The following is a 25,619-nucleotide window of genomic DNA, read 5'->3' as shown; positions in this document are numbered from 1 at the left end:
CCGCCAAACATGCTGGTAAAATGCATGTTGATGGTATTTTTTTCATTTAGAGCATTTACAAAGGCTTGAATTTCTGTGTCTGAACTGTTCCATACAATGAGGATGTCGTCCACATATCGAAGAAAATATTTAATTTGATGGATATATGGATTACTGGTGGAAAAAATAAGTTCTTATTCCATTCTGGCCAGAAAAACATTTGCATAGGTACATGATAGAGGAGAGCCCATGGCTGTGCCATGGGCCTGCCTGTACCACCTACCTTCATGCAAAAAAATCATTATTATGTAGAACGAACATAAGTGACTCACAAATAAAATCTATAAAATACTTGGACTTATTTGCGCCTGCTAAAAAGCTGCACATAGCCTGTACCGCATCGTGAGGGATGCGGGTGTACAGACTTTCTATGTCAATAGATGCCAGGTGGAGGGAGTCCTGCCACGTAAATTCCTCGAATGCCGTTAGTAACTCACTGGAATCCTTTAATAATGTAGGGATATCTTTTAGTAGAGGGGCAATAAGCCACTCTAGGTAGCTAGATGGAAATTCAGTAGATGCGCCTATATCGGCGACAGTAGGTCGTCCGGTGGGGCAGGTTTGGCAATACATACCACTTTGCAGGTTTAGGAGCTGCAGTTTTAAGAGAAATTACTGATTTCTCCACATAGTGTCTAAGGAGGGAGCGGAGGTGGTCTGTAGTTCTTCTAGTGTGATTTTCTGTTAATATTTTGTACGTATTAGTATCACTGAGGTGACGATGCACTTCTTCCTTAGAAGCCAAAGAACTCCAGATCACCACCGCGCCAGTACAATCTGGCCAAAATAAATTTTATTTTAGGTGGAATTAACATTTTTATCAACCAGATGATTACATGCAAGTCTACTCATATTGTCTATTGCATTATATGCCCCTGTAATTTTTCCTACATTGGCAAAACAAAAAGAAAACTATGTATACGTATTAGAGAACACCTGTACTCCCTCCGAACGGGCAAGGGTGCCCCACGTTTCATTGCCCATATGGCTCAATGCCATGGCAATGAAAGTATGGGCCTGAAATATGCCGGTTTGGAGAGAATTACAGAGGTTCCCAGCGGAGAAAATAAAGAAACTTACTTGTCACGCAGAGAAGCACTCTGGATAATTAAGTTAAATGCTACAGGTCCACTGGGGCTTAATGAAAGGAATGACTTGTCTTCTTTTCTTTGAGTCGCTTTCTATCTTATGTGGTTTTAATATATGTATGTATTTTTTGTATGTATTTTTTTGTTTTTTTTATATTTGGTGACAGTTCACATGCTGTTTTGTTTGAATTATTTATGTCTAGTCTCCACGGCTACCTCCCACTTGATATAAAAAGACATTTCCCACCTGAGATAGGCATACACCTTGGCTGGAAGTGGTGTGCCCTGCATCTGAGAGCTTGCCGACTCTCGCTCCCTGCAAAGAAATTGTAACCTCCTTTCTTCACTGCTATTCATGTTGGAATAAAATAATTTACCACGCTGAAAATACATTCGGATGAGTGCGACTTCATTCTTTTCTTCACATGTTTCATTGTACATGCTTTTTATACTATTGAAGTCTGCACCCAAGAATTCAGCAGTGACTTTTGAGTAATGTCATATGGTTTCCGTGGGCTTCCGCTACAACTGCCGAGATTGGAGTGAGCACTGCTCTTGGCAGTTTAACCCCATCTATTCCATGGTCAGTAGTGACTGCTGCTTAAATAGGGTTAACAGGGGGAGGGGACCCTCTGACACTCACGCATATTTAACCCTTTAACGGGGTTGTGCGCTGCCCTGCCTTTCGGAGCTCATTACTCCGAACGCTGTGTGCGGGCTTCCGTGTTCGCAGCCGCCCCCTTGTGACGCCACGGCCGCCCCCTCGTGACGTCACGCCCGGCCCCTCGTGACGTCATGCCCGCCCCCTCAACCAAAGTCTATGGGAAGGGGACGTGACAGCGGTCGCGCCCCTTCCCATAGACTTTCGTTGAGGGGGCGGGCGTGACGTCACGAGGGGGCGGCCGCAAACACGGAAGCTCGCACACAGTGTTCGGAGTAATGAACTTCCGGACGATGCGAGCGGAGCTCCGAAAGGCAGGGCAGCGCACAATCCCTATAAGGACAAAGCCCATTTTGGCCTTAAAGACCAGGCCAATTTTCATTTTTAAGTTTTTGTTTTTTCGTACTCTCCTTTTAAAATCCATAACTCTTTAATTTTTTCACCTAAAGACCCATATGGGGGCTTGTTTTTTGCACGACCAATTGTACTTAGTAATGTCATCTTTAATTTTACCATAAGATGTACCATGAAACAAAAAAATTTAGATTTGAGGACGGAAATTGATAAGAAAACCACAATTTTTGCAACTCTTGGGGGGGTTTGGTTTCTAAGCAGTGCACTTTATGGTAAAAATTATACATTATCTCTATTCTGTAGGTCATGCAATTAAAACAAACCCCAATTTATATAGTTTTTCTATTACTGTACTACTTTAAAAAAAAATTACTTTTTTTTAACAAAATTGATAAGCGTAAAATTGTTCTTTTCTGACTAATATAACTTTTTTTTTTCCCATATACAGGGATGTATGAGGGTTAATTTTTTTGTGCTGTGATCTGTAGTTATACAGATAGTTTTCATCTGTACCATTTTCGCTTTGTAGTTACAGATAGTTTTCATCTGTACCATTTTCGCTTTGATGGGACTTTCTGATCACTTTTTATAATTTATATGATGTGATTAAAAATCAGTATTTTTGGTGTTTGATATTTTTTTGCTGTGCTTGACCATAAACATTATATTTAATTAGTTTTGACATTTACACACGTGGCAATGCCAAATATGTAAAAATATTAACCTTTTTTTCTTTATTTTTATTTTTTTTTGTAAAATGGGAAAAATAAGGGTAATTTAATTTTTTATTAGGGGAGGGGGGTTTATTTGATTTCAGAAACTTTTATATGATTTCAGAAACTTTCTTTAATCCTATGCCTATGGCATAACGTTATACAGTGTGATCAGTGATCCACTGATAAAGCCTGGCTAAGCCAGGATAAATCAGTGAATCAGTGATGGGAGGCAAGAAGCAGGAAAGGGGACCCTCGAGGGGGTTCCATGAGCCCCCCTGAGTTACCGCAGATATTTGACTTTCACTTAAGGGTCAATAACTAGCAGCGGCAGGATCGCCGCTGCCTGTCATTAGCAGTGAGTGTCTGGCTACTGATAGTAGCCGACACTCACTGTTCTGAAGCAAACGCAGCTCCTGTGCTCACTTTCACTCCATACGCAACGGCGAACCCATGCTCTCCATGCAATTACAATTACCTGCACAGGGGTTTCCAAAATCCCAAATCCTAAATTCTCAGAAATTACAAATGCTTTTGCGATCCAAGTAGTGATGGTATCTGGTACAACAGTGTCCATTTCAAGGAAAGTGCTTCGTCTAAAAATAAACGGAAAAAAATAGTGATTTTACATCATGGATCATACTTAGACATATGTCCACCCTTATCTGTCCTTTCATTTAGTTAAGGGCCCTATTTTCTCATGAACCAGTTCAATAAAATATCAGAATACTATATGCTATCAATCACTAAAAGGGCTTAATTTACATAACAATCACTGGGTATCCACACACACAGCATGACCATCTCAAACAAAGTGTCAAGCTGTGAAACCTGGTAATCTTATACATACATAACCATATGTTGACTTTAGAGATAAGCTAAAAAAGGACACATCTGTACAAAAAGTTATAATAGAATATTGACTCTGGGAAATAACATGCATATTACACTCTATTATAGTTTACCCTGAGTTAATATTCTTCCAAATCCATGTCTCAGGAAAATTAGATCTGATACGAGATCCACCAAAATCAACAGGATGCCAAGAGGGCTGGAAGTCTTCTCTACTGTCAAAATGTACATTTCTCACTACAACAGAAATTGAGATTTTCTAAGAAAAAAAAAATCCTAGACTCTGGTCACTTTTTTTTTTTTTTTTTTTAAATTTTTTTATTGTTTAATTTCCCATATACATAAAGAAATAACAACTGCATAAAGTAGCCATACATTAGCAAGAATTGCACATGTTCAAAACCACCCCCCTCCCCAGAGGTACATGTCAAAGAGCCCCTCTGTCATTTTTAATTTTTTAAAGATGACTAAATCAACACAGTCTTTAAAAAGAGAGATAAAGTGAGTACCTAAAACTGCAGAATAATTAAAGGGGTACTCCACTCCCCAGCATTCTGAACATTTAGTTTCGAATGCTGGCGCGGGCTTCGGGGTTGCCACACCCCGCCTCCTTAATGCAAGTCTATGGGAGGGGGTGTGATGGCCGTCTAACATTAGGGGGGCGTGACATGACGAGGGACGGAGCCTGACGTCACGAGGGGCGTGGCGACCCCCGAAGCCTGCACCAGCATTTGGAACTAAACGTTTCGAGCGCTCAGGAGTGGAGTAAGGACCACGGGTTTTTCTGTTTTTGCACTTTCGTTTTTATTCTAAAAATCATAACGCTTTCAATTTTGCACCTACAGACTCATATGAGGGCTTATTTTTTGCAGCACCAATTGTACTTTGTAATGACATCAATCATAATTTACGGCGAACCCAGATAAAAAATATTTGTGGGGCAAAATTGAGAAAAAAAAAGTACTTTTGTAACTTTTGGGGTCTTTTGGGGTCTTCCGATTCTACGCAGTATACTTTTCGGTAAAAATTTCACTACGTAAAAAAATGATAACTATATGCACCAAAATTAGTGTGTTTAAAATTGTCCTCTTCTGACCCCTATAACTTTTTCATTTTTCTGTGTACGGGGTAGCATGAGGGCTCATTCTTTGCCCTATGATCTGAAGTTTTCATTAGCACGATTTGATTTGATGGGACATTTTGATCAGTTTTTATAATTTTTTTTGAGTATACAAAGGGACCAAAAATACCAAATTTGATATTTTTTTACGTATTTATAAGTATTTGTATAGTTTGGAAATTTACGCACATGGCGATACCACATATGTTTATTTTTATTACGTTTTTATATTTTTTATATGGAATTTGGGAAAAGGGGTGATTTGAACTTTTAATAAGGAAAGGGTTAATGTGTGTTTTTTTTTACTTTTATTAAACTTTTTTTTTTACACTTTATTAGTCCCCTTAGGGGACTTTTAGGAGGAATCATTAGATTCCTCATACAGATCAATATGGTTCATAGAACCACATTGATTTGTGTGATCTGAGCTCCATTGATAAAGCCTGGTCCTGCCAGGCTTTATCAGTGAGAGACCTGGGACAGCCGCAGCAGCAGAGGTAAGCCCTCCGACTACCTCCACAGTGGATTGCCCGCCCTGCGATCGCACTGCTTGGGGGGGCGATCCACCCCATTGGAACACCAGGGAGTATTCACAGCTTCTTTAAGATGCCGCTGTCAACTTTGACAGCAGTGATCTAAAGGGTTAAAGGGGTATTCCGGACGAAAACATTTTATCCCCTATCCAAAGGATAGGGGATAAGATGTCTGATCGCGGGGGGCCCACTGCTGAGCCCCCTCGAGATCTCCCTGCAGCACCCGCATTCCCTCCCATAGACATGAATGGAGGGGGCGTGGCGTGACGTCAAGTCCCCAGTCCCGGAAACCCGGAGGTTTCCTAAACTGGAGATTCAGCATCCGCATAGAATGCGGGTGCTACAGGGAGATTGCGGGGGGTCTCAGCAGCAGGCCCCCCGCAATCAGACATCTTATCCCCTATCCTTTGGATAGGGGATAAAATGTTTTTGCCCGGAATACCCCTTTAATAGCCAGCTACGGCGATCACCGCATGACAGTTATTAACGCCAGCCCCCAGCTACAAGAATCAGCTGGGGGATGGCCGAAATAACAATCCCCTCAATCTCTCCATCCCAGCTCCCCAATAAACAAAAAAAGTCAATTTGAAGTATAAATGTATAAAAGTATGACAGAAATACACATTTGCTATACCTGAAATGTCCCCAGTAGGTAAAGTAGTATAAATCACCCTTCTAAATGGCAGTCAATATTTTAATAACAAAATTGGTCATACTGTATATCATGAATATGTATTTCAAAACATTTCCCAAAAATCTATATTATGGAATTAGAATTATTATATTGTATAACTGTTTGCAATGATGGCTTGCACTTAAAGGGGTATTCCAGGCAAAACCTTTTTTTATATACCGTATTTATCGGCGTATAACACGCACTTTTCAGGCTAAAGTCTATGTGTGTGTTATACGCCGATACACCCCCAGGAAAGGCAGGGGGAGAGAGGCTGTCGCTGCCGGCTTCTCTCCCCCTGCCTTTCCTGGGGTCTAGAGCCCTGCTTCCGGCCCTTCTCTCCCCCTGGCTATCAGCGCCGCTGCCCGTTCTGTCCCCATGACTATCGGTGCCGGCGCCCCATTGCCGGCGCCGATAGCCAGGGGGAGAGAAGCAGCGCCGACAGACAGGGGGAGAGAAGGGGTAGCGGCACCCATTGCCGGCGCCGCTGCCTCCCCCCATCCCCGCTTGCATAATTACCTGTTGCCGGGGTCGGGTCCGCGCTGCTTCAGGCCTCCGATGTGCGTCCCCTGCGTCGTTGCTATGCGCTGCGCATGACGTCAGTGCGCCACACCGTGCACACACCGGAGGCCTGAAGCAGCGCGGACTCGACCCCGGCAACAGGTAATTATGCAACCAGGGATGGGGGGATGCAACGGGGCAGCGGCGCCGGCAATGGGTGCCGCTGCCCCTTCTCTCCCCCTGGCTGTCGGCGCCGCTTCTCTCCCCCTGGCTATCGACGCCGGCAATGGGGCGCCGGCACCAATAGTCAGGGGGACAGAACGGGCAGCGGCGCTGATAGCCAGGGGGAGAGAAGGGCCGGAAGCAGGGCTCTAGACCCCAGGAAAGGCAGGGGGAGAGAAGCCGGCAGCGACGGCCTCTCTCCCCCTGCCTTTCCAGGGGGTGTATTGGGGTATACATGCGCACACACGCACCCTCATTTTACCATGGATATTTGGATATTATTTTCTTACCCAAATATCCTTGGTAAAATGAGGGTGCGTGTTATAGGCCGGTGCGTGATATACCCCGATAAATACGGCATATCAACTGGCTCCGGAAAGTTAAGCAGATTTGTAAATTACTTCTATTAAAAAATCTTAATTCTTCCAATAGTTATTAGCTTCTGAAGCTTTCTGTCTAACTGCTCAATGATGATGTCACGTCCCGGGAGCTGTGCATGATGGGAGAATATCCCCATAGGAACTGTACAGCTCCCAGAACGTGAGTCATCAGAGACCAGTTAGACAGAAAACAACAACTCCACTTCAGAAGCTAATAACTATTGGAAGGATTAAGATTTTTTAATACAAGTACTTTACAAATCTGTTTAACTTTCCGGAGCCAGTTGATATATAAAAAAAAAGTTTTGGCCTGGAATACCCCTTTAAACTACAACAAAGGTGAAGACATGTCTCAACAAACAGACATGATGGTATAGTCATTGGGTGATGGGGATCCAAATTGTAAGAACAGGGAGCCTGAGCTAGCCATTACATCACTAAACTGTGGGCACAATGGAGTAGTATACTGCCAATTGTGTTTATACAATGGAGATTGAGACATCTGTTCTTTTTCACTGATATGTCAGTGTAAAGTGTAAAGGACTCATGTCCATATTACAGCCACAAGTCCCAGCCTGAATGTGGGTGTAATAACCAGAAATGACAGCATCATATATTACAAAAATACTGTCAGTTTAGGCATTAGGCCTGCAGATGGGCCAGGACTTAGATCTGTAATAAGGACACAAAAAAGGTTTGTATTATGCTTGTGTTAAACCAGATTACAGAAAATACATTTTAACACTTACATGTATCATACTCATCTTCTTTCCCAAGGATGGCGTCAGTAAACACGCCAATATTACATTTCTATAAAAAAAAGAGTATTTATAACATATTACAGTATATATATATATATTTAAAAAAAAACACTTGTACTAGATTAAATAAAACACAAAACACAGAGGGGGAGATTTATCAAAACCTGTCCAGGCGCTCTGTCATGTCCCTGCTGCCGACGGAACGCCCCCCTTCCTATACATTGCCGCGGCCCATACAGGAGATCGCGGGGGGGCCCAATGCTCGGACCCCCCGCGATCTAAAAGTTCAGAGCACTACAGATCTCATTTAATGAAGGGGTTTTGTCATTTAGGCCTCCTTGCAGCCGCTAAAAGCCAGGAAGATAAAAACATATCATGTGGCTGTGCAAAACATCTTCTAGATGAGAATCGTCTTTAAAGTAATAGTAGTTGATACCTTTTAATGGCTAACTGATGTAAAAGCTTACATTTTGTCTTCATCTTATTCACTTAGCCATTAAAAGTTATCAACTACTGAGAACTCTTAATTTGTAATTACTTCTATCTACTGGCTATCACGATACACAGAATTGTTCCCCTTAACCCCTTAAGGACCGGGGTTTTTTCCGTTTTTGCATTTTCGTTTTTTGCTCCTTGCCTTTAAAAAATCATAACTCTTTCAATTTTGCACCTAAAAATCCATATGATGGCTTATTTTTTGCGCCACCAATTCTACTTTGTAATGACATCAGTCATTTTGCCCAAAAATCTACGGTGAAATGGAAAAAAAATCATTGTGCGACAAAATTGAAAAAAAAACGCCGTTTTGTAACTTTTGGGGGTTTCAGTTTCTACGTAGTACATTTTTCGGTAAAAATGACACCTTATCTTTATTCTGTAGGTCCATACGATTAAAATGATACCCTACTTATATAGGTTTGATTTTGTCGGACTTATGGAAAAAATCATAACTACATGCAGGAAAATTATTACGTTTAAAATTGTCATCTTCTGACCCCTATAACTTTTTTATTTTTCCGTGTATGGGGCGGTATGAGAGCTCATTTTTTGCGCCGTAATCTGAAGTTTTTAACGGTACCATTTTTGCATTGATAGGACTTATTGATCGCTTTTTATTCATTTTTAAATGATATAAAAAGTGACCAAAAATGCACTATTTTGGAATTTTTTTGCGCGCACGCCATTGACCGAGCGGTTTTATTAATGATATATTTTTATACTTTGGACATTTCCGCACGCGGTGATACCATATATGTTTATTTTTATTTTTATTTACACTGTGTTTTTTTTTTTTATTGGAAAAGGGGGGTGATTCAAACTTTTAATAGGGGAGGAGTTAAATGATCTTTATTCACCATAGGGACCTATAACACTGCACACACTGATCTTCATCATTGATCACTAGTTTCTCATAAGAAACCAGTGATCAACGATTCTGCCGCATGACTGCTCATGCCTGGATCTCAGGCACTGAGCAGTCATTCGGCGATCGGAAAGCGAGGAGGCAGGTAGGGGCCCTCCTGCTGTCCTGTCAGCTGTTCGGGATGCCGCGATTAGCCGTGGCTATCCCGAACAGCCCGACTGAGCTAGCCGGCAACTTTCCCTTTCACTTTTAGCCGCGCGGCTCAGCTCTGAGCGCGCGGCTAAAGGGTTAATAGCACGCGGCGCCGCGATCGGCGCTGCGCGCTATTAGAGGCTGGTCCCGGCTTCACTATGACGCCGGGCCCGCCGTGATATGACGCCGGGTTACTGTGTAACCCCGCGTTATATCAGGAGAGCAGGACCAAGGACGTACCGGTGCGTCCTTGGTCCTTAAGGGGTTAAAGTAATAATTTGTCCAAAAAATAGATAATCCATACTTAATAAAAATGTCTTCCTTCTGCAGAAGGAACATGTGGTAACTGTGAGTAAATAATGTAACGTGTGTATGTTTATCAAGAGTCTTTACAATTACAAATCTGTCACATAAATTCTAATATTACACAAATGGATCAATAAAACTAATTTATTCATTAAGGGCCTAGATACTGTGAAAGGCCAGCCAAAAGTACACACCTGCTGGTGTTGTAGACAAATACTGTTTTGAGCATACTGAAGCACATTGTACTCCCCTTGTAATAGATGTGTCTATGTTTTCCTTCCATGTAAAAAAAGGATTCATTTAGGAGGCCCCTTCCCCATCTGCCCCTCCCATCTCTGCTCCTTCCGGTATCTTGTGAAGACTAAACAAAAGAGGCCTGCAAAACAGCTCAGGAAGTGGAGTGCCACGAGGACAAGGCACATCCCCCATGCTATTTGCTCACTCCCTATATGCTAGAACATCCCACTAGTGAGTTGTGGGAACTTATGTTAATGACAAAGGTGATATAAACTTGAACGATTTGAAATAAAGGCTCAGTGGAAAGCATACAGAGAACGCAGAAGCATATGAAACCGACAATGGCTCTATCTGAATTTATTTCTCTATGCTTCGGTATATACATTCTGTATACGGATTTGGCCGGGAGTAAGATAGCTCCATGGACACTGAGTTAACCCACCACACCCTCATAAGTGCATACCACATATGTACATCTAAGTGGTGTACCATTTTGTCCCTGTTAAAGTCTTAAGGGCCTAGATACTGTGAAAGGCCAGCCAAAAGTACACACCTGCTGGTGTTGTAGACAAATACGGTTTTAAGCATACTGGAGCGCATTGTACTCCCCTCATAAGTGCATACCACATACGTACATCTAAGTGGTGTACCATTTTGTTCCTGTTAAAGTCTTAAGGGCCTAGATACTGTGAAAGGCCAGCCAAAAGTACACACCTGCTGCCGTTCTAGACAAATACTGCTTTAAGCATAGTGGAGCGTATTATACTTCCCTCATATACGCAGAGAGGTGCCAGGACATGCACAAAGGAGTGGCAGAGGCCTAAATTCATCAGGTGCAGGCAGAGGTCACAGCAGACTAGGGGTGAGTGGCAGCAGGAGTTGCAGCGAGAGGCCTGAGCTTCTGGTATTAGCTAGCGGCCGTGTCTCGACCAGCAACCCATCTGCTGTCATTGACTGGTTAACTCGGTCATCCACTTCCTCACAAATGACATCTGACACCCCCAGTCAATAGTCAGTGGGTTCCTCAGACACAACCATCAGTTGGCATGGCCCGGGAGCAGTCCCTATCCTCCAATTGCCTCTGTCATATGCTGTTCCCTCCCCCATAGAAGTATCCTATGCTGTGGGTTCAACTCCACTTGTCAGTCAGGACGATCTACTAGAGGACAGTTAACAGCTACTGTCTCCTCATGCTGCTGGGACACTACTTAAATTTGATTATGGTAATCTATTTAAAATCTTCAATTTAAATTAGAAAATATATTTTTTATCTTTTCATTTATGAAGCCCTACGGTCTCCTCATGCTGCTGGGACATTAAAAAATTTGTTTTTATGGTAATCTATTTAAAATCTTCCATTTAAATTTGAAAATCTTTAATCTTTTTAATTGTGAGGCCCTATGGTCTCCTCTTGCTGCTGCCACCTCCAGGTTTGGTCATTCTGCCACTATATGGTCTCGTTATGCTCCTGCCACTTCCATGCTCTATCATTGTGCCGCCATGTGGTCTCCTCATGCTGCTGGCATATTACATTAAAAAAAATTAATTAAAAATAATCTAAATTAATTTTAAGAAATGAATTTAAATTTTAATTAATTTTCATTAATAATTTCAATAGAATTGCCCATCCTGCATACCATGTGTGCAGGGAATGGCAGTGTCACGCTGTTCTTCACATGAATTGCCTTGGCGAATGGAGTCACACAAGGGAAGAACTGCTAAAAGTCATTCATCAAAAAATCGAATCATGGCTTACTCCACGAAAACTGGCAATGGGAACCATGGTGACCGACAAAGGGAAGAACTTCTTGTCTGCGCTGCTTCAAGGAAGCCTGAGCCATGCGCCCTGCATGGCACACGTGTTCAATCTGGTTATCAAGCGATTCCTCAAGTGTTACTGTTACGCCGAGCGCTCCGGGTCCCCGCTCCTCCCCGGAGCGCTCGCTACATCCTCGCAATTGCAGCGCCCCGGTCAGACCCGCTGACCGGGTGCGCTGCGATACCTCTCCCAGCCGGGATGCGATTCGCGATGCGGGAGGCGCCCGCTCGCGATGCGCATCCCGGCTCCCGTACCTGACTTGCTCTCCGTCGGTCTTGTCCCGGCGCGCGCGGCCCCGCTCCCTAGGGCGCGCGCGCGCCGGGTCTCTGCAATTTAAAGGGCCACTGCGCCACTGATTGGCGCAGTTAGCTTAATTAGTGTGTTCACCTGTGCACTCCCTATTTATACCTCACTTCCCCTGCACTCCCTCGCCAGATCTTGTTGCCATCGTGCCAGTGAAAGCGTTTCCTTGTGTGTTCCTAGCCTGTGTTCCAGACCTCCTGCCGTAGCCCCTGACTACGATCCTTGCTGCCTGCCCCGACCTTCTGCTACGTCCGACCTTGCTCTTGTCTAGTCCCTTGTACCGCGCCTATCTTCAGCAGTCAGAGAGGTTGAGCCGTTGCTGGTGGATACGACCTTGTTGCTACCGCCGCTGCAAGACCATCCCGCTTTGCAGCGGGTTCTGGTGAATACCAGTAGCAACTTAGAACCGGTCCACCAGCACGGTCCACGCCAATCCCTCTCTGGCACAGAGGATCCACCACCTGCCAGCCGAATCGTGACAGTAGATCCGGCCATGGATCCCGCTGAAGTCCCACTGCCAGTTGTCGCCGACCTCACCACGGTGGTCGCCCAGCAGTCGCAACAGATAGCGCAACAAGGCCACCAGCTGTCTCAACTGACCGTGATGCTACAGCAGCTACTACCACAGCTTCAGCAATCATCTCCTCCGCCAGCTCCTGCACCTCCTCCGCAGCGAGTGGCCGCTTCCGGCCTACGATTATCCTTGCCGGATAAATTTGATGGGGACTCTAAGTTTTGCCGTGGCTTTCTTTCGCAATGTTCCCTGCACTTGGAGATGATGTCGGACCAGTTTCCTACTGAAAGGTCTAAGGTGGCTTTCGTAGTCAGCCTTCTGTCTGGGAAAGCTCTGTCATGGGCCACACCGCTCTGGGACCGCAATGACCCCGTCACTGCCTCTGTACACTCCTTCTTCACGGAGATTCGAAGTGTCTTTGAGGAACCTGCCCGAGTCTCTTCTGCTGAGACTGCCCTGCTGAACCTGGTCCAGGGTAATTCTTCTGTTGGCAAGTACGCCATCCAATTCCGTACTCTTGCCTCCGAATTATCCTGGAATAATGAGGCCCTCTGCGCGACCTTTAAAAAAGGCCTATCCAGCAACATTAAAGATGTTCTGGCCGCACGAGAAATTCCTGCTAACCTGCATGAACTCATTCATCTGGCCACCCGCATTGACATGCGTTTTTCCGAAAGGCGTCAGGAGCTCCGCCAGGATATGGACTTTGTTCGCTCAAGGCGTTTTTTCTCCCCGGCTCCTCTCTCCTCTGGTCCTCTGCAATCCGTTCCTGTGCCTCCCGCCGTGGAGGCTATGCAAGTTGACCGGTCTCGCTTGACACCTCAAGAGAGGACACGACGCCGCATGGAGAATCTGTGCCTGTACTGTGCCGGTACCGAACACTTCCTGAAGGATTGTCCTATCCGTCCTCCCCGCCTGGAAAGACGTACGCTGACTCCGCACAAAGGTGAGGCAGTTCTTGATGTCAACTCTGCTTCTCCACGCCTTACTGTGCCTGTGCGAATATCTTCCTCTACCTTCTCCTTCTCTGCTATGGCCTTCTTGGATTCCGAATCTGCAGGAAATTTTATTTTGGCCTCTCTCATCAACAGGTTCAACATCCCAGTGACCAGTCTCGCCAGACCCCTCTACATCAATTGTGTTAACAATGAAAGATTGGACTGTACCGTGCGTTACCGCAAGGAACCTCTCCTAATGTGCATCGGACCTCATCACGAAAAAATTGAGTTTTTGGTCCTCTCCAACTGCACTTCCGAAATTCTTCTTGGATTACCGTGACTTCAACGCCATTCCCCAACCCTTGATTGGTCCACAGGAGAAATCAAGAGCTGGGGTACCTCTTGTTTCAAGGACTGTCTTAAACCGGTTCCCTGTACTCCCTGCCGTGACCCTGTGGTTCCCCCTGTAACCGGTCTTTCTAAGGCTTATATGGACTATGCTGACGTGTTTTGCAAAAAGCAAGCTGAGACTTTACCTCCTCACAGGCCTTATGACTGTCCTATTGACCTCCTCCCGGGTACTACTCCACCCGGGGGCACAATTTATCCTCTGTCTGCTCCAGAGACTCTTGCTATGTCTGAATACATCCAGGAAAATTTAAAAAAGGGGTTTATCCGCAAATTCTCCTCTCCTGCCGGAGCTGGATTTTTCTTTGTGTCCAAAAAAGATGGCTCCCTACGTCCTTGCATTGATTACCGCGGACTTAATAAAATCACGATAAAGAACCGCTACCCCCTACCTCTTATCTCAGAACTCTTTGATCGCCTTCAAGGTGCCCACATCTTTACCAAACTGGACTTAAGAGGTGCTTATAATCTCATCCCAAGTCCTGGTCTCCCCAAGCGGAAGATGCATTTAAACGTCTCAAGTCTGCCTTTTCTTCTGCTCCCGTGCTCTCCAGACCTGACCCATCTAAACCCTTCCTATTGGAGGTAGATGCCTCCTCAGTGGGAGCTGGAGCTGTCCTTCTACAAAAAAATCCTTCCGGGCATGCTGTTACGTGTGGCTTTTTTTCTAGGACCTTCTCTCCGGCGGAGAGGAACTACTCCATCGGGGATCGAGAATTACTGGCCATTAAATTGGCGCTTGAGGAATGGAGGCATCTGCTGGAGGGATCAAAATTTCCTGTTATCATATACACCGATCACAAGAATCTCTCCTATCTCCAGTCTGCCCAACGGCTGAACCCTCGCCAGGCCAGGTGGTCGTTGTTCTTTGCCCGTTTTAACTTTGAAATTCACTTTCGCCCTGCCGACAAGAACATTAGGGCCGATGCCCTCTCTCGTTCCTCGGATGCCTCGGAAGTAGAGGTCTCTCCGCAACACATCATTCCTCCTGACTGTCTGATCTCCACTTCTCCAGCCTCCATCAGGCAAACTCCTCCAGGGAAGACCTTCGTTTCTCCACGCCAACGTCTCGGGATTCTCAAATGGGGACACTCCTCCCACCTCGCAGGCCATGCGGGCATCAAAAAATCCTTGCAACTCATCTCTCGTTTCTATTGGTGGCCGACTCTGGAGACGGATGTTGTTGATTTTGTGCGGGCCTGTACTGTTTGTGCCCGGGATAAGACTCCTCACCAGAAACCTGCTGGTCTCCTTCATCCTCTGCCTGTCCCCGAACAGCCTTGGTCACTGATTGGTATGGACTTTATTACAGACCCCATCCCCATCCCGTGGCAACACTGTTGTTTGGGTGGTCGTTGATCGATTTTCCAAGATGGCACATTTTATTCCTCTTCCTGGTCTTCCTTCAGCGCCTCAGTTGGCAAAACAATTTTTTGTACACATTTTTCGTCTTCACGGTTTGCCCACGCAGATCGTCTCGGATAGAGGCGTCCAATTCGTGTCTAAATTCTGGAGGGCCCTCTGTAAACAGCTCAAGATTAAATTAAACTTCTCTTCTTCTTATCATCCCCAATCCAATGGGCAAGTAGAAAGAATTAACCAGGTCCTGGGTGACTATTTACGGCATTTTGTTTCCTCCCGCCAGGATGACTGGGCAGATCTTCTACAATGGGCCGAATTCTCATACAACTTCAGAGTCTCAGAATCTTCTGCTAAGTCCCCATTTTTCGTGGTGTACGGCCGTCACCCTCTTCCCCCCCTCCCTACTCCCTTGCCCTCTGGTTTGCCCGCTGTGGATGAAGTGACTCGTGATCTTTCCACCATATGGAAAGAGACCCAAAATTCTCTTTTACAGGCTTCATCCCGCATGAAAAGGTTTGCCGATAAGAAAAGAAGAACTCCCCCCATTTTTGCGCCCGGAGACAAGGTATGGCTCTCCGCTAAATATGTCCGCTTTCGTGTCCCCAGTTACAAACTGGGACCACGCTATCTTGGTCCTTTCAAAGTCTTGTGCCAGATTAATCCTGTCTCTTACAAACTCCTTCTTCCTCCTTCTCTCCGTATTCCCAATGCCTTCCATGTCTCTCTCCTTAAACCACTCATCATTAACCGCTTCTCTTCCAAACTTGTTTCTCCCACTCCTGTTTCCGGCTCTTCTGACGTCTTCTCCGTGAAGGAGATTCTGGCCTCCAAAACGGTCAGAGGGAAAAAATTCTACTTGGTGGATTGGGAAGGCTGTGGTCCAGAAGAGAGATCCTGGGAACCTGAGGACAACATCCTAGACAAAAGTCTTGTCCTCAGGTTCTCAGGCTCCAAGAAGAGGGGGAGACCCAAGGGGGGGGGGGGTACTGTTACGCCGAGCGCTCCGGGTCCCCGCTCCTCCCCGGAGCGCTCGCTACATCCTCGCAATTGCAGCGCCCCGGTCAGACCCACTGACCGGGTGCGCTGCGATACCTCTCCCAGCCGGGATGCGATTCGCGATGCGGGAGGCGCCCGCTCGCGATGCGCATCCCGGCTCCCGTACCTGACTCGCTCTCCGTCGGTTTTGTCCCGGCGCGCGCGGCCCCGCTCCCTAGGGCGGGCGCGCGCCGGGTCTCTGCAATTTAAAGGGCCACTGCGCCACTGATTGGCGCAGTTAGCTTAATTAGTGTGTTCACCTGTGCACTCCCTATTTATACCTCACTTCCCCTGCACTCCCTCGCCGGATCTTGTTGCCATCGTGCCAGTGAAAGCGTTTCCTTGTGTGTTCCTAGCCTGTGTTCCAGACCTCCTGCCGTTGCCCCTGACTACGATCCTTGCTGCCTGCCCCGACCTTCTGCTACGTCCGACCTTGCTCTTGTCTAGTCCCTTGTACCGCGCCTATCTTCAGCAGTCAGAGAGGTTGAGCCGTTGCTGGTGGATACGACCTGGTTGCTACCGCCGCTGCAAGACCATCCCGCTTTGCGGCGGGCTCTGGTGAATACCAGTAGCAACTTAGAACCGGTCCACCAGCACGGTCCACGCCAATCCCTCTCTGGCACAGAGGATCCACCACCTGCCAGCCGAATCGTGACAGTTACCCCCATCCGCAAGACATCCTAGCAATGGGAAGAAACAATAGGGTCTCATACACGGCAAAGCACACCCTCCTTAAGCTGCAGTGTCAGAACGGCATCCCCCAACATAGTCTGACTTGCGAAGTTTCCACACGTTGGATTTCCACCCTCCATATGTTGGACCAACTATACGAACAGAGAAAAGCCATCACCGATTTCTTGATGATCCAAGTGGATAGGGGGACGCCCCTGTGTAACTTCAATGTCAACCAGTGGCAGCTCATACATGACACCTGGCATTTGCTCAGGCCCTTTGAGGAAGCCACATTATTAGTCAGTCGCCAGGATTACGGGATGAACAACGTCATTCCACTGCTTCATATCCTAAAACATGTGTTGGAAACGATGGCTGGTCAGACGTGGCGACGTGGTGCCTACATCTCGAGGCCACATGAGCCCTGCGGGGGCTGAACTGGAGGATGAGGGAGAGGAGGACAGTGGAGCACAGGCAAGGTTTTGTGAAATGGGTGGTTTTTATAGTCATCTGACTGGAGAGGAGGAGCAGGCTGTGGAGCTACAGGATTATGAGAAAGACGAGACAGAGGACCCGGACACACCGTGGTCATGTGGTCTCCTCATACTGCAGGCACATTAAATTAAACTTAATCTTAATCTATTTTAAATCTTCAATAAAAATTTTCCAAAGTATCTTTAATCCTTTCAATTGTGAGGCTGTATAATCTCATCAGGCTGTTGCCACCTCCAGGCTGGGTCGTTCTGCCACTATATGGTCTCCTCTTGCTGCCACCAATTCAAGGCTGTGTCATGCTTCAAGATTATGGTCTCCTCATGCTGCTGCCACCTCCAGGCTGTGTCATTGTGCCACCATATGGTCTTCTTATGCTGTTGACACCTTAAATTAAACTTTTAAAATTTTAATCTAAATGTAAAATCTTCAATTTAAATTTTCAAAAATATCTTTAATCTTCTCTATTGTGAGGCACTATGGTCTCGTCGGGCTGCTGCCACCTGTAGGCTTTGTCATTGTACTGCCATGTGACTCCTTGTTATATTGGGTTTTGTGGTCATACAGTATTAGTTCAAAGTAAACGCTTCGAGCATCCAGGACATTAAACTTGTGAATCTAATAAAAATCTTAAATTTAAATAAATTGATGTAACCACAAAAAACCAATCAAACAGGTTGGAGCGATAACAATGAACCATCATTTATTATATGAAACATTCGCACTTTCACAGTTGGGGGGTGCTGAGAGGCAGGGGCTGGAACAGGTGGTAGCTCTCCTGGCGGAGGACCGTCGATTTTAAGATACAAATACAAGCTTTTTAACTGCAGACAATTCTAGCTTTATGCGCCCACTTATCCAACGGCACAGAAGCTGAATGTGCTCCTGTCCAAGTTGCTGAGGCTGCAGTCCCTCCCTTTTGAAGTGGACACTCAGTCATGAGCATGGGGGGTGCACTGAGAGGCAGGGGCTGGGACAGGCAGTAGCTGGTCTCACGGTGGACCGCCAGCTCGATTTTAAAATACAAGTATGAGCTTTTTCACTGCAGCAACTTATACACTGCAGCAAATTTTACACTATTGGAGCTGGAATTACCGCGGCTGCTGGCACCAGACTTGCCCTCCAATGGGTCCTCAATAGTGACGGACGAATCAAATAAAATAAAAAAACACTCCTCTCTAGTCTTCATCATAAATTAACTCTGGAATTACCACAAGAATCCAATGAAACAGGTTGGAGCGATAACAATTAACCTTAACTGATTAAATTAAACAATTGCAGTTCCACACAGAGAAAGACAGTCGGGGGGGGGGCTTAAACAGGTGGTAGCTCGCCTCGTGGGGGACCGCCAGCTCGATGCTCACCAGAATGGGTACCCAAAAAAATTAAATTCATTCAAATTAAATTAAATAAACATTACATTAAAAAATCTCTTTAATCTCCTCAATTTTGATGCCATATAGTCTCCCTGCTGCCACATCCAGACGCTCTGCGGCAGTGATTCTAATAGTGATGCCTGTAATCTGCATGTCATACTGAATAACATTATTATTTCACTAACACAGCACACTCCCTATGCATGTTACAACAAGGCAAAGTGTTCTATACCCCTATTGAGGCTCTCTGTAGCCCAGAAACAGCCATTTCAGCAATTCGCCACAAATAAATTCGGACCGAATCAAATTATTTTGGAAAATTCGGCGAATAAGCCGAATCAAATTTTTAAAAAATGCGCTTATCTCTAGTTATCATGTTAAAGGGGTATTTCAACTGGCTCCAGAAAGTTAAACAGATTTGTAAATTACTTCTATTCAAAAATCTTAATCCTTCCAATAATTATCAGCTGCTGAAGTTGAGTTGTTCTTTTCTGTCTGGCAACAGTGCTCTCTGCTGACATCTCTGTACAGAGTAGGATAGGTTTGCTATGGGGATTTGCTTCTACTCTGGACAGTTCCCAAGACTGGTGTCATCTGAGAGCACTTAGACAGAAAATAAAAACTCAGCAGCTCATAAGTACTGAAAGGATTAAGGATTAAGGATTTTTTTAATAGAAGTAATTTACAAATCTGTTTAACTTTCTAGAGCCAGTTGATATATTAAAAAAAAAGCTTTTTTTCTGGATAACCCCTTTAAGTGTAAAGTAGCCTATAAAGGCTGCACTATTTAATCAACTACCTGTTAAGATGCAAATATATGGTATGTTCTCCAATTTACTTGTTGAAGATAATAAGAGATGTACTGTAGTAAAGGTTTGTTTTACAGTTACTATTTCATTAATTTGTGCAGCCATAACAATTGTCCTAGTCCACATTTTTGTAAAAAAAACTTAACAAAAGATTATGTTACCTCAAAAACCTGATAAGGACTGGTGACACGATTTGGAGGTATTGAATTATAGCCTTTCAGTTCCTCTGATACCTACAGTAATGCAAAGCAATGCAGTGGTTTACAAAATAAGTCAATAAAGGTTTAAAAATACAAAAAACACTCTTCACTGTAACTCTGTAAGCAGTTTTGTGTTAAGTGATATTAAGTGTGTTAAGTATCCATAACATTAATACAGTTAATCAAATGGTTACATTTTTAGCTATATACAGCTTTTACTATTTAAAGAAAAGTGTAATAAACCCTGTTATCAGAACTCAGTACGCTATTTTATTGGACATATTTGTCATGAGACTATGCTTCATCATATTACAGTATTAAGTCTGTTGACCTATTCTAAGAAACAGCAAAGAAAATGTTGTTTGCTAGTGCGTATGACAACATGGAACCTTTTAAAGCCACAGTCAGGTTTTTTTTAGCCGTTTCAGCGTAAAAAATGGCCGATTTTACTGTGTGTGAGAACATGGTCTTATAATTATAGGACCGCTGCATTTATGAGCCCAGGCCTCCCTTTGCCCCTCCCCAATCATTGGTGGCTACTATGTTTACAGGAAAATACATTAGTCTACATTAGAACCATTCAGGCAGACATTCAGAATCTGAGTTACAATATTACTACTTACCCGTTTTGTGGTAATTTCTTGTCTGTCTCCAAGTAATGTAACACTTTTATCTAAAACTGACAGTCCAATTAGTGAATTTGGTTCAGTCACATTGATCTTCAGAGAGACTTTCTCAGATAGATTGGCTTGCCTTTTATTCCAAGACACAGAAATCTGAAATTGACAGAACTATTTATGAAGTTTTATAACACTGTTGAGTCAATACAGGCAGCAAATTATGCTTAAACAAGCAGATCATTCTGCATGAAATACTTATGAAGATGAATATAAACACAATTTTTCATAAAGACACATTAAGAAAATAAGCAGTTTAAAGAGTTTATCCAGGAAAAAGCTTTGTTTTATATATTACCTGGCTCCAGAAAGTTAAACAGATTTGTAAATTACTTCTATTAAACAATCTTAATCCTTACAGTACTTATGAGCTGCTGAAGTTGAGTTGTTCTTTTCTGTCTAAGTGCTCTCTGATGACACCTGTCTCGGAAACTGTCCAGAGTAGAAGCAAATCCCCACAGCAAACCTCTTCTACTCTGTGCAGTTCCCGAGACAAGCAGATATGTCAGCAGAGAGCACTGTTGCCAGATAGAAAAGAACTCAACTGTTACGCCGAGCGCTCCGGGTCCCTGCTCCTCCCCGGAGCGCTCGCGGCGTTCCTCTCTCTGCAGCGCCCCGGTCAGACCCGCTGACCGAGAGCGCTGCACTGAGATTGCCGGCGGGGATGCGAATCGCATCCCAAGTCACTCACCTGTCCCGGTCCCCGGCTGTCATGTCCTGGCGCGCGCGGCTCCACTCCTTAGGGCTCGCGCGCGCCAGCTCTCTAAGATTGATCTCTAAGAAGTGATTGGTGCCTGGCCCAATCAGCCTAATTAGCATCCACCTGATCCCTGTCCATATTACCTCACTTTCCCTGCACTTCCTTGCCAGATCTTGTTGCCTTGTGCCAGTGAAACCGTTTAGTGTTGTCCAAAGCCTGTGTTCCAGATCTCCTGCTATCCTCTTTGACTACGAACCTTGCCGCCTGCCCCAACCTTCTGCTACGTCTGACCTTGCCTCTGCCTAGTCCTTCTGTCCCACGCCTTCTCAGCAGTCAGTGAGGTTGTGCCGTTGCCGGTGGATACGACCTGGTTGCTACCGCTGCAGCAAGACCATCCCGCTTTACATAGTTACATAGTTAGTACGGTCGAAAAAAGACATATGTCCATCAAGTTCAACCAGGGAATTAAGGGGTAGGGGTGTGGCACGATATTGGGGAAGGGATGGGATTTTATATTTCTTCATAAGCATTAATGTTATTTTGTTCCATGAATGTATCTAATCCTGTTTTAAAGCTGTTAATTGTTCCTGCTGTGACCAGTTCCTGAGGTAGACCGTTCCATAAATTCACAGTCCTCACGGTAAAGAAGGCGTGTCGCCCCTTGAGACTAAACTTTTTCTTCTCCAGACGGAGGGAGTGCCCCCTCGTCCTTTGAGGGGGTTTAACCTGGAACAATTTTTCTCAATATTTTTTGTATGGGCCATTAATATACTTATATACGTTTATCATATCCCCCTTAAACGTCTCTTCTCAAGACTAAACAATTGTAACTCCTTTAATCGCTCCTCATAGCTAAGATGTTCCATGCCCCATATTAGTTTAGTCGCGCGTCTCTGCACCCTTTCCAACTCCGCAGTGTCCCTTTTATGGACAGGTGCCCTAAACTGAACAGCATATTCCAGGTGAGGCCGTACCAATGCTTTATAAAGGGGGAGTATTATGTCCCTGTCCCTTGAGTCCATGCCTCTTTTGATACATGACAATATCCTGCCGGCTTTGGAAGCAGCAGCCTGACATTGCATGCTATTCTGTAGTCTGTGATCTACAAGTACACCCAGATCCTTCTCTACCAGTGACCGTGACAGTTTAATGCGGCGGGCTCTGGTGAAAACCAGTAGCATCCCTAGAACCGGTCCACCGACACGGTCCACGCCAATCCCTCGCTGACACAGAGGATCCACATCCAGCTAGCCGAATCCTAACAGTAGATCCGGCCATGGATCCCGCTGAGGTGCCGCTGCCAAGTTTGCGGACCTACCCACGGTGGTCGCCCAGCAATCGCAGCAAATTGCCCAACAAGGACAGCAGCTGTCGCAGTTGACCGCCACGTTACAGCAACTTCTGCCACTGCTACAGCAGAAACCATCTCCTCCGCCAGCTCCTGCACCTCCTCTGCAGCGAGTGGCCGCTCCTAGCCTCCGCTTGTCCCTGCCGGACAAATTTGATGGGGACTCCCGACTCTGCCGTGGCTTCTTGTCTCAATGTTCCCTACATATGGAGATGTTGTCGGACCAATTTCCTACAGAACGGTCTAAGGTGGCGTTCGTAGTGAGTCTTCTGTCTGGAAAGGCCTTGTCTTGGGCCACACCGCTCTGGGACCTCAATGATCCTGCCACAGCCACTGTCCAGTCCTTCTTCCCTGAAGTCCGTAGTGTCTTCGAGGAACCAGCCCGAGCTTCTTCTGCCGAGACTGCCCTGCTGAACCTGGTCCAGGGTAATTCTTCAGTAGGCGAGTACGCCATCCAATTTCGTACTCTCGCTTCTGAATTATCTTGGAATAACGAGGCTCTCTGCGCGACCTTTAAAAAAGGCCTATCCAGTAACATCAAGGATGTGCTGGCCGCACGAGAGATTCCTGCCAACCTGCAAGAACTTATCCATTTAGCCACCCGCATTGACATGCGTTTTTCTGAGAGACACCAGGAGCTCCGCCAGGAAAAAGACCTTGATCTCTGGGCACCTCTCGCATAGTATCCTTTGCAATCTACCCCTGTGCCTCCCGCCGAGGAGGCTATGCAAGTGGATCGGTCTCGCCTGACCCATGAAGAGAGGACTCGCCGTAGGGATAAAAATGTATGTCTGTACTGCGCTAGTACCGAACACTTCTTGGTGGATTGCCCTATTCGCCCTCCACGTCCGGGAAACGCACGCACGCACCCAGCTCACGTGGGTGTGCGTCTCTTGGTACGAAGTCTGCTTCTCCACGTCTCACTGTGCTCGTGCGGATTTCTCCTTCTGCCAACTCCTCCTTCTCAGCCGCGGCCTTCTTGGACTCTGGTTCTTCTGGAAATTTTATTCTGGCCTCTTTGGTGAATAAGTTCTGCATCCCGGTGACCCGTCTCGTCAAGCCGCTCTACATTTCCTCGGTAAATGAAGTGAAATTGGACTGCACTGTGCGTTACCGCACAGAACCCCTGCTCATGAGTATTGGACGGCATCACGAAAAAATTTAACTTTTTGTTTTGCCTAACTGCACCTCTGAAGTCCTCCTTGGTCTGCCATGGCTCCAACGCCACTCTCCTACCCTTGATTGGACCACCGGGGAGATCAAGAGCTGGGGTGCTTCTTGCCATAAAAAATGCCTCACGTCTGCTCCCAGTCCCGTCAGTCAAACCTCAGTGTCTCCTCCTTTACCTGGTCTCCCCAAGGCCTATCAGGACTATGCTGTGTCTCCTCCTCATAGCCCCCTTCCTGGTAAGACTTTGCCCCGTGCCCAGCTTCACCCTCTTCCCCCCCTCCCCACTCCCACGCCTTCTGGTTTGCCCGCTGTTGATGAGGTTTCCCGGGACTTCTCCACCATCTGGAAAGAGACTCAAAAATCCCTCATACAGGCCTCATCCCGGATGAAGAAACATCCCGACAAAAAGAGGAGGAGACCTAAGGGGGGGGGGTACTGTTACGCCGAGCGCTTCGGGTCCCTGCTCCTCCCCGGAGCGCTCGCGGCGTTAATCTCTCTGCAGCGCCCCGGTCAGACCCGCTGACCGGGAGCGCTGCACTGACATTGCCGGCGGGGATGCAATTCGCATAGCGGGACGCGCCCGCTCGCGAATCGCGTCCCAAGTCACTCACCTGTCCCGGTCCCCGGCTGTCACGTCCTGGCGCGCGCGGCTCCGCTCCTTAGGGCGCGCGCGCGCCAGCTCTCTAAGATTTAAAGGGCCAGTGCACCAGTGATTGGTGCCTGGCCCAATCAGCCTAATTAGCTTCCACCTGATCCCTGTCCATATTACCTCACTTCCCCTGCACTTCCTTGCTGGATCTTGTTGCCTTGTGCCAATGAAAGCGTTTAGTGTTGTCCAAAGCCTGTGTTCCAGATCTCCTGCTATCCTCTTTGACTACGAACCTTGCCGCCTGCCCCGACCTTCTGCTACGTCTGACCTTGCCTCTGCCTAGTCCTTCTGTCCCACGCCTTCTCAGCAGTCAGCGAGGTTGAGCCATTGCCGGTGGATACTACCTGGTTGCTACCACCGCAGCAAGACCATCCCGCTTTGCGGCGGGCTCTGGTGAATACCAGTAGCCTCCCTAGAACCGGTCCACCGACACGGTCCACGCCAATCCCTCGCTGACACAGAGGATTCACATCCAGCTAGCTGAATCCTAACATCAACTTCAGCAGCTGATAATTATTGGAAGGATTAAGATTTTTAATAGAAGTAATTTAGAAATTTGTTTAACTTTCTGGAGCCAGTTGATATATAAAAAAAAAAGTTTTTTTTACTGGAATACCCCTTTAACCCCTTAACCCCTTAAGGACCAGGCCATTTTACACCTTAGGACCAGAGCGTTTTTTGCACATCTGACCACTGTCACTTTAAACATTAATAACTCTGGAATGCTTTTAGTTATCAATCTGATTCCGAGATTGTTTTTTCGTGACATATTCTACTTTAACATAGTGGTAAAATTTAGTGGTAACTTGCATCCTTTCTTGGTGAAAAATCCCAAAATTTGATGAAAAATTTGAAAATTTTGCATTTTTCTAACTTTGAAGCTCTCTGCTTGTAAGGAAAATGGATATTCAAAATATTTTTTTATTTTATTCACATTTCCAATATGTCTACTTTATGTTTGCATCATAAAATTGACGTGTTTTTACTTTTGGAAGACATCAGGGGGCTTCAAAGTTCAGCAGCAATTTTCCAATTTTTCACAAAATTTTGAACCTCGCTTTTTTTCAGAGACCAGTTCAGGTTTGAAGTGGATTTGAAGGGTCTTCCCATTAGAAATACCCCACAAAGGACCCCATTATAAAAACTACACCC

At 45.7% G+C, this 25,619-nt stretch overlaps 1 protein-coding gene across 8 annotated transcripts in view; it reads right to left on the bottom strand.

The window, feature by feature from the left end:
* LOC130362027 (CD109 antigen-like) overlaps positions 1-25,619 on the bottom strand; it is a 193,585-nt gene that overhangs the window by 82,583 nt on the left and 85,383 nt on the right. For all 8 annotated transcript variants that reach the window (XR_008891248.1, XM_056565874.1, XM_056565875.1 and 5 more), the window contains 5 exons: positions 20,547-20,699; positions 19,885-19,956; positions 7,886-7,946; positions 3,821-3,944; positions 3,334-3,451 (listed from right to left, as the gene is read on the bottom strand). Coding sequence is in view for 7 of the 8 variants with exons in the window: in XM_056565874.1 (XP_056421849.1) it covers positions 3,334-3,451; positions 3,821-3,944; positions 7,886-7,946; positions 19,885-19,956; positions 20,547-20,699 (528 nt within the window). In the remaining variant the exon portion in view is untranslated. The remainder of the gene's footprint in view (positions 1-3,333; positions 3,452-3,820; positions 3,945-7,885; positions 7,947-19,884; positions 19,957-20,546; positions 20,700-25,619) is intronic.

Source organism: Hyla sarda, chromosome 3, assembly GCF_029499605.1.
Source record: "Hyla sarda isolate aHylSar1 chromosome 3, aHylSar1.hap1, whole genome shotgun sequence".
Lineage (NCBI taxonomy): Eukaryota > Metazoa > Chordata > Amphibia > Anura > Hylidae > Hyla > Hyla sarda.
The sequence above is the reverse complement of the archived record's forward strand: the minus strand, read 5'-3'. Positions and strand labels throughout refer to the sequence as shown.